This window comes from Miscanthus floridulus, chromosome 7 (genome assembly GCF_019320115.1).
Source record: "Miscanthus floridulus cultivar M001 chromosome 7, ASM1932011v1, whole genome shotgun sequence".
NCBI classification, from domain to species: domain Eukaryota; kingdom Viridiplantae; phylum Streptophyta; class Magnoliopsida; order Poales; family Poaceae; genus Miscanthus; species Miscanthus floridulus.
Window position 1 is genome coordinate 22,736,154 of NC_089586.1, and position 17,699 is coordinate 22,753,852.

General features: G+C 47.2%; 2 protein-coding genes across 2 annotated transcripts; one reads left to right on the forward strand and one right to left on the reverse strand.

The window, feature by feature from the left end:
• Nucleotides 1-8,337: 8,337 nt before the first annotated feature.
• On the forward strand, nucleotides 8,338-12,855 carry LOC136462827 (heptahelical transmembrane protein ADIPOR2-like). The gene is made up of 4 exons (XM_066461876.1): nucleotides 8,338-8,701; nucleotides 8,849-8,938; nucleotides 10,386-10,431; nucleotides 11,965-12,855. Exons 1-4 carry the CDS (start codon nucleotides 8,463-8,465, stop codon nucleotides 12,619-12,621), a joined length of 1,032 nt encoding a protein of 343 aa, XP_066317973.1. The 5' UTR covers nucleotides 8,338-8,462; the 3' UTR covers nucleotides 12,622-12,855.
• Nucleotides 12,856-13,596: 741 nt separating this feature from the next.
• LOC136462828 (uncharacterized) lies at nucleotides 13,597-15,955 on the reverse strand. Its single transcript, XM_066461877.1, has one exon. It carries the CDS (start codon nucleotides 15,807-15,809, stop codon nucleotides 13,794-13,796), a length of 2,016 nt encoding a protein of 671 aa, XP_066317974.1. The 5' UTR covers nucleotides 15,810-15,955; the 3' UTR covers nucleotides 13,597-13,793.
• Nucleotides 15,956-17,699: the final 1,744 nt, after the last annotated feature.

A 17,699-nucleotide genomic window follows, 5' to 3' on the forward strand; every position in this document is an offset into this window, starting at 1 on the left:
TCTCACAACTAGCTACACTAAATAGCTTGTCAACTAGTTTGCGGTAAAGTAAAGAGAGTGATCAAGAGGGTTATACCGCCGTGTAGATGAATGAACCAATCAATCACAAAGATGAATAACAATGATGACCAATCACCTCGGAATCAATGATGAAGACAATGATTTTTACCGAGGTTCACTTGCTTGCCGGCAAGCTAGTCCTCGTTGTGGCGATTCACTCACTTGGAGGTTCACGCGCTAATTGGCTTCACACGCCAAACCCTCAATAGGGTGCTGTACAACCAACACAAGATGAGGATCACACAAGCCATGAGCAATCCACTAGAGTACCTTTTGGCGCTCCGCCGAGGAAAGGTCAAGAACCCCTCACAATCACCACGATCGGAGCCGGAGACAATCACCACCTCTGCTCGACGATCCTCGCTGCTCCAAGCCGTCTAGGTGGCGGCAACCACTAAGAGTAACAAGCGAAACCCGCAGCGAAACACGATCACTAAGTGTCTCTAGATGCAATCACTCAAGCAATGCACTTAGATCACTCCCAATCTCACTATGATGATGAATCAATGATGTAGATGAATGAGAGGGCTTTGGCTTAGCTCACAAGGTTGCTATGTCAATGAAAATGACCAAAAGATATAAGCCACAGCCGGCCATGGGGCTATAAATAGAGCCCCAATCAAATAGAGCCGTTATACCCCTTCACTGGGCAAAATGCGCTCTGACCGGACGCTCCGGTCATACTGACCGGATGCTGGCCCTCAGCGTCCGGTCGCCCGATGGACGCCACGCATCACCAGCTTCAAACGCTGTTCGTCAGATTCCAACGGCTACGAAGCTGACCGGACGCTCCGGTCAAAACTGACCGGACGCTGAAGCCCCAGCGTCCGGTCGTTTCCAGTAAGCTCCCCGAGGCATGTTTTTTCGACCGGACGCGTCCGGTCCACCTTGACCGGACGTAGACCAGCGTCTGGTGCTCAACCCTACCCACTGTGCCGTCTGACAGCTCGACCGGACGCAGCCTTTCAGCGTCCAGTCGCTGAGTGACCCAGCGTCCGGTCAGTAGACCGACGCCAGCATCATTTCGACCAACTCCATTTCAACTCTAACTTCTTCACCCTTGCTCAAATGTGCCAATCACCAAGAATTTTGCATCCGGCGCAATAGAAAATAGACATTTCATTTTTTCAAAAGCGCCGAATCCCGCCGAGCTTGCGAGGCGGGAGGGAGAGAGGGACCCAAACCTATCTCAACCCTGCAAACACCTTGTGCACATGTGTTAGCATATTTTCACAAATATTTTCAAGGGTGTTAGCACTCCACTAGATCCTAAATGCATATGCAATGAGTTAGAGCATCTAGTGGCACTTTGATAACCACATTCCGATACGAGTTTCACCCCTCTTAATAGTACGGCTATCAAACCTAAATGTGATCACACTCTCTAAGTGTCTTGATCACTTAAAACAAAATAGCTCCTATGGTTTATACCTTTGCCTTGAGCTTTTTGTTTTTCTCTTTCTTCATTTCAAGTTTAAGCCCTTGATCATCGCCATGCCATCACCATTGTCATGCTATGATCTTCATTAGCTTCTTCTACTTGAAGTGTGCTACCTATGTCATGATCACTTGATAAACTAGGTTAGCACTTAGGGTTTCATCAATTCACCAAAACCAAACTAGAGCTTTCAGTTACCCCACCATCACCTTCTCTTAGAAGCTTGATATTAAGAATAATATCAGCCTCTCCTAAATCTTTCATCTTAAAAATTTTAGATAGAAATTCCTTCACCTCCTCGATCACTTTGAGGCTGGATCCAAAGATCAGTATGTCATCAACATATAAGCACAAAATGACTCATTTACCCCCACCATACCGATAGTACACACATTTATCAGCTTCATTCACAACAAAGCCAGCAGATGTTAAAGTTCTATCGAACTTCTCATGCCATTGCTTACGAGCTTGTTTTAGGCCGTATAATGACTTTAATAATTTACACACCTTGCCTTCTTGATCATTTGCTACAAATCTATCAGGCTGATCCATATAGATCTCCTCCTCCAACTCTCCGTTTAGGAAAGCTATCTTAACGTCCATTTGATGAACGATAAGACCATAAGAGGCTGCCAGGGAAAGCAAAACTCGAATTGTGGTCAATCGGGCAACCGGTGAATAAGTATTAAAGAAATTCTCACCTTCCTTTTGAGTATAACCCTTGGCCACAAGCCTTGCCTTGTACCTCTCAATAGTACTATCAGGCCTAAGCTTTTTCTTGAACACCCATTTGCAACCTATAGGCTTGCACCCATAGGGACGATCAACTATTTCCCAAGTTCCATTAGACATAACAGAATCTATCTCACTTCGTACTGCTTTCTTCCATAAGTCAGCATCAGGAGAGGAATATGCCTCTTTAATGGTCGTTGGTGTGTCATCCACAAGGTACACAATATAGTCATCACCAAAAGACTTTGCAGTCCTGTGTCTCTTGTTTTTTCCGGTGACTATAGTGTCATCCTCTTTCGGATTTTGCACATAGGGTTCCTCAATTTGTTCTATCAGAATAAAATTTTCATGCTCATGGAGAATTATAAATTCATGACCAGTTGTGCTAGGTGTATTTTTATGGGAAACTCATTCTCAAAAAATGTAGCGTCTCTAGATTCCATGATTGTGTCAACAACCATCTCAGGAACACTAGAGTTTATAATTTAAAATCTATAACCCACGCTGTGAATAGCATAACCAAAAAAGACACCATCGACAGTCTTTGGTCCAAGCTTTCGCTTTTTGTTTATTGGCACATTCATCTTTACCAAACAACCCCAAGTTCGTAGGTAAGAGAGATTTAATCTCTTCTTCTCCCATTTCTCGAATGGTGTGATTTCTTTATTCTTTGTGGACACTCTATTCAGGACATGACATGCTGTCAATATAGCCTCACCCCATCATTTCTTAGATAGTCCCACAGCCTCCAACATAGCATTAACTAAATCAGTTAGAGTATGGTTCTTTCTCTCTCCAATCCCATTGGACTGTGGTGAGTATGGTGGCGTCCTCTCATGAATAATTCCATGCACCATGTAAAACTCAGAAAATTTATTTGAGAAATATTCTCCTCCGTGATCGGACCGCAAACGCTTGATTTTCTTCTCAAGTTGATTTTCTACCTTAGCTTTATAGACCTTAAAATAATGCAACGCTTCATCTTTTATTTTCAGCAAATACACGTAGCAAAATCTAGTGCAATCGTCTATAAATGTCATGAAGTATCGTCTACCGCCTTTAGTCAATTCGCCATTCATTTCACATAAATCAGAATGAACGAGTTCTAATGGTGCCAAGTTCCTCGCCTCAGCAGCCTTGTGAGGCTTGCGCGGTTGTTTTGATTGCACACACACCTAGCACTTAGAATCTTTGACTAAGTTAAATTTTGGGATTAAATTTAGATTTGCAAGCCGTATGAGACAGCCAAAATTAATGTGACAAAGTCGTGAATACCATATATTCGACTCATCTAAAACATTAATATTGTTCACCACTTTATTACACACATCATCAAGCAAAGATAAGCGGAACAAGCCTCCGTAATTATAACCTTTTTCAATAAATGTTCCATGTCTCGACACAACACATTTATTGGACTCAAGCACAATTTTAAAGCCATCGCGACACATCTGAGAAGCGCTAACAAGGTTCTTTCTGATAGAGGGGACATGCTGCACGTTCTTTAATAGCACCGTCTTTCTCGAAGTAAACTTCAAAACGACCGTACCAGCACTAAGAACACGCGCATGCAAACCGTTTCCCATCAGCAAGGCTCCACTCCTGCTGGCCTGATAGGAAATAAACAAAGAAACATCAGCACACACATGAATATTAGCACCGCTGTCCATCCACCACTCAGGTGAAAAGACTAAAAGAACAAAGGGTAAAGAATTACCATACCCAGATGTTCCTCCTCCAGTCTCGCTAATGACCACGTTTGCTGATTTCTTTTCTTGCTTATATTTGCGGTCTGGACACGCACTTGCCCAATGCTCATCACTCCCGCAAACAAAGCAACCTCCACCTTTCTTGTTATTTTTCTTCTTAAATTGTGCAGTCTGCTTAGGCTTTGCATTGTTGTTCTCTTGCATGTTCTTCTTCTTTTTATTACGAGATGCAAATGAGTTTTTCTTCTGCACCATATTGGCAGCGGAAGACTCAACTCCTTTTCCATGGTTGTCTTTTGCTCTCACCCTCTCCTCAACATCAAGAGATCTAATAAGCTCAGCCACGCTAAACTCTTATCTCTTGTGTTTTAGAGAAGTAGCAAAATCCCTCAAAGAAGGTGGCAACTTAGGTATTATACCACCGGTTACAAACTTGTCGGGCAATAGACATGGAAAATGTTCTAGTTTCTTTGTCAGCGCCTGTATTTTATGAGCCTGTTCGACCACAGAACGGTTTTCAACCATTTTGTAGTCATACAGCTGCTCCATAAGGTACAACTCACTGTCAGCATCAGAAACCCCAAACTTTGCCTCAAGAGCATCCCATAACTCTTTGCCTGATGTGCAAGATATGTAGTTTTTCTCATACTTGGGATAAAGTGCACTAATCACGGTGCCTCGAAACAGGTTATCGGCAACCAAAAACTTTTGCTCCTCCTCAGGAGTAAACTGTTCAGGCTTTCCCTGTGCGGCGTGATAGCAGTTCATCGCAGTCAACCACAATACCATCTTGGCACGCCATATCATGAAATTCTTGCCGTTAAAATTATTTGGCTTTAAAGCAGCAGCAAAACCATTGACAGAAAATTGTCTAACATTAGGTTTTTGGATTGTTATGAATTTAGGCAATTTCATTATCAGTTTAATTTAGAAAAATAACATCAGCAGGTTTGTGACAATGTATATGTGCATGTTTATATTTCTTATGAACACTACAGCATGCAGAGATGACATACTGGTGAATACAGTAAAAACACAAAGTACAGAAATCACAGAGATTAGACTGTACCCAGCGGAGGGTCCCATGCCGAGGGCATCGGAGGCTCCATTCGCACTAGTCAATATAGTGCGTTGCTCGAAGTCGCGAACCACAGTCGATGCAGAAAGATGTTCGCAGTGCAGTCCCACAAACGGATCACCAGGAAGAAGACGCCTTGACGTTCCACAGGCAATCACCGGAAAGAAGATGTACGTGGACGAGCAGTCGCGGATCGCTTCCCAAAAACCTAATCACCGCTGACCCCATACAGGGTTCTCAGGCGAACGAGGGTTCCAGAGGCACCTGCTCTCCCGCTACTCCGTGCGCGCAGAGGAACGAGACGGGGAAGACAGAGGACTGTGGATATGTGGATTCTCTCGGGAACGGGTACGAAGACAGGACTTGAACTGACGAATATATCGCTGTGACCGGGGAAGGAGACGAAGATAGCGGAGAATCCCAAGAGACGATAACTGACGCAGTCTATTCGTCTCCACCATCAAAGAGCGAAACTCCCGTGATAATGTGGATTTAAGTGGCAAAAGACTGGCCACGACCGCTTGCTCGCCGCCTGCCACGGCCACGGCCCGGCGGCGGCGGCGTGCGCACATGTGGCACGCCTTTATCCTTTTCTCAGCTTCTCAATTTAGATGAATAATTTCCAACCATATAAGCTGAGTCAGCGTTCAGTCAAAATCCCATATGGTATTAAACCATACAACGCTTAATGTTACGCACTATAGAGTTTTATTTGATTTATTAAATATTATATAGGCCAAGCTCATATTATATCCAACAAAATGAAATTGGATCCTATTTTCTGACGAGCCTGCAGCCTGTTCGGTTGGCTGGTTTGTATTGTTGCTAGTTCGTGAAGAAGTACTGCTGGTTGATTTATGTGAGAAAAAAATCGACAAGCCATAGGCAAACGAACAGGCTGCTGGTTCGCGAGGTGCATGTTGAGCGCTCGACGTTCTCCTGGCGTGTGCACGAGATGAGCTTGAGCGTGTGACCAATCACTTTCTGTGCTCAGAGAGGATGGATGGAAACGTAAGCCAAACAAATTGATCCTACATGCAAAGACCTTGACCTGCGGGAACCTGGCTCCTAGAGTCCTAGATGCCAGCCTCGGTACGCATACAAGAGAAACCAAGCACGCCCATACATCTTATGTTTTCAAATTCCAGTATTTATTTTAGTCTTCTGCTAAGTTAAAATTATTAACCTTAATTAAGTTCAGAGTTAAGTGCACTAACATCATCTAAATCACCAAATTACTTTCATTAAAATCTCCACATAGAGCTCGTTTATATTTTAAGATGTTGGTGTGTATTTTTCTATAAATTTTATCAAAGTAAAATAAATTTTCTTAGAACAAAAATTCAAGTGAGCTATAATTTGAAGCTGAGGGAGTATTATTTTATTTGGCACTCCGTAGAAATTTGGTTGGTTCTATTTGCCACCTTCCATTCTTCACACTAACATGCCTCATAAGTCATACCCAACTAATGTCCCAAATTGATTGCAAAAAAAGTAATGTCCCAAATTCAACGCCATACATATATCATGATAGCTATATACATACCACACATGGCTAAAATATCTTGCTTATTTAAGCACGCATAGACCACCGAGATAGCACTTAAACCATGTGACCTCGAGAGTAAATACAAAGCTTATAACAAACAACAACAGCAAATGTCTACAACCTAAACCATTCTTTTCTAACATCTATAGCATTAAATAGAGTTGAGGGGTGACATTTCTATTACTCAACTATTATTCGTTTAGTGATTAACTTTTGTTGCAAGTGAATAGAGTTGGCACTAACTATAAAAAATAAAGGGCATAATCTCACATAGTTAACAATAGAGCGTCACGACAAGTGAGGTGTATGTGCGTCACAAACACCAATAGTATGTGTTTTATAGCCCATGCAACATGCTGGTCTTTCCGTCTAAAAAAACATGCTGGTCTTCCATGACTTGAAGCGACAAAAATCCAACCAAGATGTTTCGCTTCACAAGCCACCACAAAACCCCTGATGGCATGCTTTACGTTGGATTGATTTGTCGCACCTTATGTCCATTCCATGTCTCACCAGCCAGGTATAAAATTTGGCAAAGTAAAAGAATTTTTTTTAGGACAAAAAATGAAGTGAGCTATAATTTGAGACTAAGAAGATATTATTTATTTGGCAATTTGTAGACATTTGATTAGTGCTAGTTGCCACTTCCACTCTTCAATGATTGCTATATGCCACACGTGGCAAAACACATGTCGCCTATTTAAGCACGCGTATACCACCAAGATGACACTTAAACCATGTGACCTCAAGAGTAAATACAAAGCTTACAACAAAAAAAGTGTCTACAACCGAAACCGTTTCTTCCTAACAGTGACGAAGCTAGAGAAATTAGAGGGTGGTGCACGTGCCTTGTGGGTACATGGAGTTGTGCTATTGGGGTGCATATATAGTGAAAATCTAAGAAAAATCATAGTTTTCACAAAATTTGGGGGGTGCATTTGCACCCCCTAATGGCTACCTACATTCGCCCCTGCTTCCTAACATCTATAGCATTAATAGACTTGAGTGGTCAAATATTTCTATTCTTCAACTATCATTCGTTTAATGATTAACTTTGTTGTAAGTGAATAAAGTTGGCACTAGCTATTCAAAGGAAATGACGTAACTTCACATATGTTAACAATAGATTGTCACCACAAGTGCGGTGTATGTGCGTCGCAAACGCCAAGAGTGTGTGTTTTCTATCTCACGCAACTGGTTGTATCTTCCATGACTTGAAGCGACAAAAATCCAACGGAGATGTTTCGCTTTACAAGCCATCACAAACCCCCTTGATCCGTGCTCTGCATTGGATTGATGTACCAAATAATTATGTCTCATATGTAATGTTGTCAAATGCAGTATAGTAGAAACAACCCTCGAAACCAGACAAAAAAACGCTTATACATACTATAAAAACAAAAAAAAAATCCTTACATCACTTACTACCTATTTTATCCTTTCTGGGGAATTATTATGTATGCCAATTACTAAGGGCTCGTTCGTTTAAGCTGAATCCAGTCCAGGAATAATTCCTGTTCACTCAAGCTTATTCAAATTAGATAACAAATTCAGCCAGGAATATTTCCAGGGAGTCATTCCCCTTGAAACGAACGAGGCCTAAAAGGAAATTAACAAAGATGCAAAACCTAGGTCCAACGATCCAACGGCTGAGATCCAAATCAAAACCCAACAGGACCCCGAGTGGGGTGGGGCAGCGCGTCCCTGTCTCTGTGTCTTCCCTTCTATAAAGTGAGAGAAACGCAGAGAAAAGCGTATGCGACAGAGGAAATCCAGCAGCCCCACGCACGCGCGCTCCCCGCCAAGATTTGCCACCAAGAACCCCCGTCCTCCTCCGCGAGCTCCGACTTCCCCCGCGCGAACGCCGGGCGCAGCGCGCATACCCCCAACCACTGCATGGGAGCCGCGACTGCCCCGACGAAGCGGAGCCGCGGCCCCAGCAAGAGGCAGGAGGCCATGATGGCGCGCGCGGGCTCGGAGGCGCGGCGGCGGCCGCGGCTGGTCGGGTACGAGGAGCTGCCGGAGTACCTCAAGGACAACGAGTACATCCGCGGGCACTACCGCGCCGAGTGGCCCATCCGCGACGCACTCCTCAGCGCCTTCGCCTGGCACAACGAGACCCTCAACGTGTGGACGTGCGTGCCCCTTCCCCTTCCCGTCTCCCCCGATCGATTCGATTCCAAGCGTCCGACCCTCTTCCTTCCTTCCCCTGCCTGTCCGTCTGAAATCTCTGAATGGTGGCTGATTCGTTCCTTCTCGTTTTTCTGTCTTTGTCCCCGCAGGCATCTCGGAGGGTTCCTGTTTTTCCTGGCGCTCGCGGTCGCCGGAGGATGGACGGAGGCCGCCGACGAGGCGGCACCGGGGATCATGAGGTACATGCACATGCATCGACATGCCGTTCGTTTCTGCAGTTCCTAAATAAACTTCCCCCGCTCCGTTCCTGCGTGATTACCGGGCGCTAGCAGAGAACCTTGAAAGGGTCTATCGTGTGAGGAATTTGCTGTGGCGCTCCCTTGCTTTTCTTGTATTTGCAATCACTGAACCTTGCACAAAAGGCCTTCGCTCTCGACAAATTTGTTCACACATACTAGCTAGCAAGTGACGTTGTGGATGCATTTTGTGGCGTCACTAGAGCTATAACGGCGAGCGCATACAAACATATTATGTGCATAGGTGCAACATTAGTTGTTACCATATAATATGTTTTTTTATGTTTCAACATATGATGTGAAATAGTTTTTTTTTCCCTTTGCGAGCCAAATATTCGTTAAAAATTAATGTAGTTCATATGCTTAACCCTTGAAATATTGTATCTTTAGAATGCTCTTACATGAACCTCTTAATTAGTTTTGCTTCTAGTCATATCTTACATTAGGCAGACACATATTTTACTCATATTAGCCATTATCTTCACTATGAGAGCATGGAAAAGAGAGTAACGTCGCTGCACCTAGCCCTGCTCTCTTTTATTGGAGGTGTGGGAGGTCGTGATTTTTTTTTTATCTTGATGGGGTTTATAATTACAAAGAAGTCTCTATAAATTACAAATAGACCGTCTAGATGTTCACAATTGTGTCCTTAAACCTAGGAATTGGACCTTTTTACACTAAGGATAAGGAAGTCTCCAACATATGATACACCTCCGACAATCACCCATGCTCTGGGTATCCTTTTGATATCGCTGGAGAGACACATTAGCGATTGGCCATGTATAGCGTGAACCATTGTAAAACAAATGCTATTGAATGATGCACGGTTAGTCTGTGAATTTATTCATTCTTCAAGTTTATAATGACACAATCAGACCTTTTTGACTAGTTTGCATTATTGTCGCAGTTTATGAAAAGAAGAATTGCATGACAGTTGAATGATACAACACATAAGGGCCTACATACAGCGAGGAAACAAATGAGAACAAATTATGCCGATACATATGGCACAACAACATTACATCTCATAACATTGCAAGTGTAACATCAAGCTAGATTCTACAGTAGAAACTTTCTAGGTTAATGAGCATGTGACAAGAGATTACCCTAAGGATGAGTAACCAGCCGATGAGGTCTGAGAATAGTGACTTTGGTGTGTGTTGCTAGGTCCACTTTCCTATGTCCTTGTTGATGAAATCCGATAGAGTGGGAGCATCAGTATGAAAATGGGACTGCTGTGGTCGCTGCGAATTCTGAATTTTTTCGGGGACCCCAGTGATAACAAAAATATGCTTGGATTCGGTTCTGCAAAGCACCGACCTAGTACTCTTGCTGTTTTCTTTATGCGAGGCCCACTTTAAGTCTGCACCGTCCATTTTTTTTCTTGCAGGTTCGTGGTGAGATCGGCTAATGCTTCATGGGGCAGCCACCATTCAGTAAGCAACTAATCACTAACACCAGTTGCTCTATATATTTCTTTTGTATCACTTTGGGTACTGCATTTTTAAAACCCCTGTCCCCTTGGCAAATTGCTGTTAATTCTTGCTTTTGTTTCGTCAGAAACATAATTGTGAGTTAGGCTTGAGTAACTTTTAGCAATTGCGGTGTAGGTTCCTTGTGCAAGTGAAATATGCAACGCCGATAACTGATAGCTCTTTGTTTCAAAAAAAAAAAACTGATAGCTCTAGCTAAACACACAAAATAAATCTAGGAATTGTTGCGTGTGCAGAGTTGCCTGGAAAGCTTAGTTGACTGCTATTATAAGAACTATTGAATGGTTTTGGTTGCATTTTGTAATGGTTTTGGTTGCATCAGCAGAATACTCCTACCTATTCAGAACTAAACTACACTAGTATCGGTGTGTAATTTAGTCCAGACCTGTGCCATATTGCCAACACGGCAGACATGGACAGGGTTTGATCTGTTGACAAGCAGTAGACAGTAAGCCAAGGGGGCACGCCCACATGGCCATCCTTGTCTTTGCTCTCTTTGAATCCTGCGTCTCTGCACGAGCACACACACGGCCAGAAAGCACAGATGGAGATGCCCTGCGGTTCACGACTGTACTAGTAGAATGCAACAAATGGGCATCAGAATTTAGAGTTGTCCTGTCTCTTGGTGAAATACCAAATTACAACACCAGCCAAGAAAGTACTATCCTGTCACGGAAATCCTAGGCTCTTGCTTGGATGCTGGTCACTTTGATTCAGAGTGCTGTCCTCGAACTAAGCCATATATGATCCATCAGTTTATTTTTTATGGATATGACCCATCAAAATTCATTAGATGATGCATGAAGCATCATAGATTTTGGGAGCTCCATAAACCAAACATCCCTTGAATTCGCAAGGATCAAGGGTGCAAACATGCCTGGTGCTGTACCCTGCACTCCTGCTGTGATCCCCATCTTCTTCAATGAAGCAATCCATTTGGATTTGTCTTTAGCGTTGTTCGCTTCACATTGCAAACCAGAGAGGCAGGGGTTAAAGCCTAGATGCTTTTAGAATATTTTTACGTTTTCTCTTGGTCTCGCCATGATAGTATGATACGATGCTCTGGAATGACAATGACACCTGCATGAAAAGCAGAGGCTTTTCTTGGCCAATTTTCGATCCACTTGGATGGTCACCATACTCAGTTGTGATGAGCAGACAAATCCAAGTTGATTATCAATATCCAAGTGCACAACAGTCTTTTTATGCATGATCCTGTCGGATTATTGATTCTCACTGTGTAGCAAAGAATATATCCAAATGCAATCTGTAATAAATTCACTGTGAAACAGTTTAATTCCAGCAAGAAATAGAGAATTTTTTGCAATCTGTAAGAAATTCACTGTGAAACAGTTTTATTCCAGCAAGAAATAGAGAAAAGTTTTGTTGTTGGTTTGAGCACGAGCAGCACCAAAACCTCACAAGTGATGAATGTGAATGTGATCATCGCTGTTTGCTCTGACTGATTGCCTGCAGGGCCTGCCGAGGCACGACGCCGGGGCGTCTCTGTCCGGTGTGCCGCGGTGGCCGCGGATGGTGTTCCTGGTGGGCGCCATGTCGTGCCTCGCCATCAGCGCGACGGCGCACCTGCTGGCGTGCCACTCGCGGCGTGCCAGCGTGGTGTTCTGGCAGCTGGACTACGCGGGCATCTCCGTGATGATCGTCGCCTCCTTCGTGCCGCCGGTGTACTACGCCTTCCTCTGCCACCCGCCGGCGCGGGTGGCCTACCTGTCCGCGATCACGGCGCTGGGCGCGCTCGTGGTGGCCGCGCTGCTCTCCCCGTCCTGCTCGTCCCCGCGCTACCGGCGCCTCCGCGCCGCGCTGTTCCTGGCCATGGGCCTGTCGGGCGTCGTCCCGGCGCTGCACGCGCTGTGGCTCAACTGGGGCCACGCCGCCTGCTACCTGGCGCTCGGCCTCGAGGTCGCCATGGGCCTCGCCTACGCCACGGGCGCCTGGTTCTACGTCAGCCGCGTGCCGGAGAAGTGGCGACCCGGGGTGTTCGACGTCGTCGGGCACAGCCACCAGATCTTCCACGTGCTCGTGCTCGTCGGCGCCGTCACGCACTACGTCGCCGTCGCCGTGCTCATCCACTGGCGGGAGAAGGTGGCCGTCGCCTGTGGCGCGGCGTCGTAGGCGCGCTTGCTGTCCGGGCTTTTGCAGCAAGCCAGAGGTGCTTGATCGGATCCATAGACATCCATCCAGAGCTTCAATGTGCCATTGCCCATTGGGGTTTGGTTGATTCAACAACCATTCGAATGGCGAACGAAGTAGATGCAGCATAGATCAGCTCTATAGTTTGAGTGTGCCATTCGACGATTTGTAATTTAATTGATGGGACGATTGATGAGTATGGTGGTTCATGAGTTATCTGTCGAGTGAGTGACTTGGATTTGCAGGTTTAGGATTGCAGTGTCAGTGTAGTCTCTGCTCCTCATCATCAGTACGGCGAGGTCCTCCACCTCCAGCTACCCTTCTTCGATGGACGAGGCCGGCCTGCGCCGGCGATCGGGCGTTCAACTGAAGGGCTATCACAGCATGTCACGGCTGATTCAGCTGTGCAGATTGCTCCAAAATGAGTGAAATTCTGTTCTCTGTTTTTCTTTTCTTGTCATCGTTCAGTTTCAGCTAAGGCCTTGTTTAGTTGGTGAATTTTTTTAGCGTAATGATACTGTAGCACTTTCGTTGTTTAACAATTAGTGTCCAATCATAGTCTAATTAGGCTTAAAAGATTCGTCTCGTGAATTCCGTCTAAACCGTGTAATTAGTTTTATTTTTTATTTATATTTAATGCTTGATGTATGCGTCTAAAGATTCGATGTGATGAGAAATAAAAAATTTTGCAAAATGGAAGGGAACTAACCGTACCTAATACAAGACGCAATTGGTGGTGGCCACTGGACAGGCCTGTGACAATTAAGGGTTGATTCAATATAGCTCGAGTTTTGACTTTTGATTGTTATCATTTGAACAGATTCGATGACAGTTCTAATTTACTTGATACGATCATAATGGAGATTGATGCATGAGATTGAGCTTCATGATTTGAAAGACCTAATAATAGTTTATTTGAAAGACCTTCGGTTAACTATACTTGCATTAACAAGAAGATGGCATGCAACTCAGCAATGTGATGCAATGCAACATGCTCAAGAAACCACAGCAAACTTTGTTTATTTCTTTACAAACTTCCCCAGATTCGAGTTATCGATCAAACAAAAAAAAAAGCTTAATAAGGGAAAATGCTGCATTCTCTCTCCTCATCTCTTTGATGTGTCATTGCCGTCTCATGGTGTTCTTCTTCAGCTTCAGTCGAAGACGGCCAGCTTGTCGTACTCCGGCCCGGCGATGGCCTTCTCCATTACAGCCCTGGGGCTGACGATGCCGTCGCCGTCAAGGAACATCTTGAGCAGGTTCTTGGAGAAGCCGCTGACGAGCGCCACCCCCTTCTGCCCGGCCTCCACCGGCACGGCCTTGGAGTCCCTCAGGTTCCAGAACACCACCTCCGGCACGGCCGCGCCGTACCCAGCCTCCGTGAACTTGCGCACGATCGCCTCGTAGTCCGTCTCCCACGGATTCGCCGACGCCTGGTCGAACTCCATGTCGCTGAACACGAACACGCGCCGCACCATTCGCTCCGGCGCCAGCCTGGCGCTCACGGCCACCTCGAGGATCTTGTCGAACACCGCCTGGAAGTTGGTGTTCATGCCCCAGTCCATGGTTCGAACGAAGCTTGTCTTCTCGTAGAGGGTCTCGCCGGCGATCTTGTGGAGCTCGGGCCGCTCGCTGAAGGTGATGACGCGGCCGCGCCAGGGGTCGTCGCTGAGCTCGGACACGAGGAGGCCCAGGGCCACGCACACGTCCATGGGCAGGCCGAACATGCTGCCGGACACGTCGCACACCGCGACGCAGTTGCTGAGCTTGCCGAGCGCGCGCATGTCGTCGACCATGCGCTGCCACTGCAGGTCGGCCACGCCGCCGGCGTCGCCGAGGGAGGAGATGATCTCGTGCGGGAGCAGCGCGCCCGCGGCGATCCGCTTCTTGCCGTACTTGACGTCAGCGAGGTAGGCGTTGAAGCGGTTGGCGTCGTGCTTGAGGAAGAGCTCCTTGTAGTTCTTCATGGCCACGGAGGCGACGCGCGTGTACGCGACCGACTCCCACGCGCGCGCCGAGATGAAGACCTCGGGGAGCTTGAGCGCGCGGCGGAGCGGCACGAGCGCCACCCTGCGGAGCCTCTCACGCGCACGGTACGCGTAGTGCTCGTCCGCGAGGTCCGTGGCGAGCTCGGGCGCGGAGCCCTTGGGGAAGAGGCGCCGCGCAACGGCCTCGCAGAGCAGCGTGGAGCGGTCGTAGGAAGAGTCCAGCGACGGGCACCACTTGGCGGCGAGCGAGAACTCCCGGACCTTGCCGTCGGCGAGCTTGCGCATGTCCTCCGCGATGAGCCCCGCGAAGAGGTCGGCCGTGCGGTCGTGCAGGAAGCGGTAGGTGGGTTCGTTGCTGTACATCTCGACCGCCCTCGCAGCGGCCTCCGCTCTCCTGGTCCGGCGCACCACCGTGGCCGCGGCCGCGAGTCCCCGGTCGTGCTCGAGGCTGGCCGCGACGCGCTCCTCCGTTGAGCCGACGCGCGTGGCCCGTTCCGCGCGGGTGCGGGGCGGACGGCTGCCGAAGAAGCCGCGGCCCCGGCCCCGGCCCCGGCCGCCGAAGCACCCGCGTCCCCGGCCCCGGCCGCCGACGAATCCTCCTCCCTCGGCGGCGAGGCGCGCCTTCTTGCCGGGGGTCCTGGTGGACACCCCGCCGTGCACGATGCGGTGGAGCAGCTCGGGGAGGTCCTTGAGGTAGCCGAAGTCGGCGACGGGGGCGGCGTTGAGCGCCAGCGTGCGCGGGTGGCGCGCGTGGAGCCAGAGCGCGGCGGCGTAGAAGCCCTCGCGGTCGGACTTGCCGCTCCCGCGCACGCCGCGGAGGTTGGCGACGAGGCGGAGCGCAGTGGCCGGGTCGGCCGCCCAGGCGGTGCCCAGGAGCGACTCCACGGAAGCGGCCCGCGTGCCGGGCACCACGTGGAAGAAGAAGTCGAGGCAGGGGTCGCCCGAGGACACGAAAGTCGGGGAGCAGTTCTCCGTGAGCGCCTTTCCGCCCGGCACCGCCGCCGCCACCGGCGCCGGCGCGGTGGGCTTGTTGAAGCAGGCGTCCATCAGGTCCAGGAACTCCTCCCCCGTCGGTGCCGCCTCGGCACCCGTGGCCCAGGCCGCGGCGTGGCGCTGGCGGGCCTCCGGTGGACCCACGAGGGTGTAGGAGGCGTCGGCGGTGGTGCCCACGGCGGTCGCCATCGGAGGATCTGGGCCTTGGAGAGTCTCACTCGATGGGCTTGAGCTTGGGCTTTGGAACTCGAACCGGGAGGTGTACAGCTACTGGGGGCGGAGGGCTTCGGGTTTGAGCCCTTTGGATGTTTTGGTCTCGAGGGCTTGCGGTGAGGAGACAGGGACAGGGAGGAGGCATATATGGGGCTGAGGTTTCGTGGCAGGCAAGGATGTTTGGGTCGGTGAGATCGATGAACCGACTTAGAGAGCTTGTGGGTATCGTGTCCATCGACAAACATTTTGTTTCCTTTTTTGTTTGTCTCGCCGTTCATACTGAGCGCCACGTCGTGTGATCCAAGGTTGGGGGCATTGACTCATTGACTTTCGAGTAGCACCTTCCAATGGAAGGCGACTTCGCCTATTGGCTCTTCGGCTACAAGTTTAGCTTTTTTTATAGGGCTTCGTTTAGTTGGCGAAATTTTTGGTGAAATGGTACTGTAGTATTTTTCGTTGTTATTTGGCAATTAGTGTCCAATCATAGTCTAATTAGACTTAAAAGATTCGTCTCGTGAATTTCGTCTAAACTGTGTAATTAGTTTTATTTTTTATTTATATTTAATGCTTCGTGCATGCGTCCAAAGATTCGATGTGACAGAAAATCTTGAAAATTTTTGCAAAATAAAGTACAACTAAATAGGCACTAGGTGTGTTTCTACTTTCTACCGTGTTTGCAAAACAAGGATAGTATATAGGTTTTTCCTTGTAATAGCTGATTATTAACGTCTAAACGATCCATATGGTAAATCCTGTCGGAAACTGACCCTTTATTTCTTTCCGTGGGCTTGATTCTTTGCGACTAAAATTTGCTGTGCCAAAGATTTGGCAAGCCAAAGCTATGTAAAAAAGTTACCATGAATTTGGTAAGTCAAATATAAGAGGTTGACAAGTTTCGGTAGCCAATCAAACACTAGCCAAAATTATGGTTTGCCAAATATTTGATTTGGTAAATTTTGGAAGCCAACCAATCAGGCTCTATATGTAGGCTCTATATGTATACAAGGAAACTCCCTTCGTCCTAAAACTAGTTTTTAATGATTTTTAGGATAAATTACTGCCTATAAATCACTCATGGATCTTCTATCTATTTACTATTGAAGGTGATCCATGCTAATTTTATCAATAAAACATAAAACATTAATTAAAAAGGGATGTATGGAGACATGAAGGCTGCAATCTCAAGCCTAGAGACACTCTTAAAGTATATGAAAACTTGGATCTTGTCGACAGAATATCGTCGGCAGTCCTTTGAGGGATATCCCACGAAGATAGATTGATCGGCAAGGGAGCGTGAGATCAAGAACAAGAAGGCAACATAGACACACAAGTTAGACAGGTTCAGGCCATCAGTATGACGTAATACTTTACTCCTATGGTCTGTTGGTTTGTATTAGCTATCGTATGATATTGCATGAGTTTGGAGGGGGTTCCTGCCCGCCTTATATAGTCCGGGGAGCAGGATTACAAGTCGGTTAGATCTAAGAGATAACCGGAAAGTAATAACTGATTACAGGAATCTTGAGATCATACATATCCTAACAGATCTCGTAGTATCTTTAGGATATCTTCTAGATGCCTTACAGAAGGCGCCGACCAGAGTCGTGCCCCGTAAGGCTTTGTCTCGTGGGCTGGGCCGCCCCTGAGGGCGCAGCCCATGTGGTCTGCCGTAGGTATCCGAGGTCATACCCCCCATAGATCTCTAAATCACCTCTCTAAAATCTCTGAATCATACTTTTTAAGTTGCGGGAACGGCCTAGCTGACCGAGTGGTACGTGGAAGCTCAATACCTCTCCTTGGGGTGGTCAGAGTTTGAGTCCCATGGGACTCACTCTTTGTTTTTGGCTTCGGCCGCAACGACCAAGG

Coding starts and splice junctions, on each gene's coding strand:
- LOC136462827 (XM_066461876.1), top strand. CDS start 8,463: ATGGGAGCCGCGACTGCCCCGACGAAGCGGAGCCGCGGCCCCAGCAAG. Junction 8,939..10,385: donor GCGGCACCGGGGATCATGAG/GTACATGCACAT, acceptor TTTTTCTTGCAG/GTTCGTGGTGAGATCGGCTA. Junction 10,432..11,964: donor CATGGGGCAGCCACCATTCA/GTAAGCAACTAA, acceptor GATTGCCTGCAG/GGCCTGCCGAGGCACGACGC.
- LOC136462828 (XM_066461877.1), bottom strand. CDS start 15,809: ATGGCGACCGCCGTGGGCACCACCGCCGACGCCTCCTACACCCTCGTG.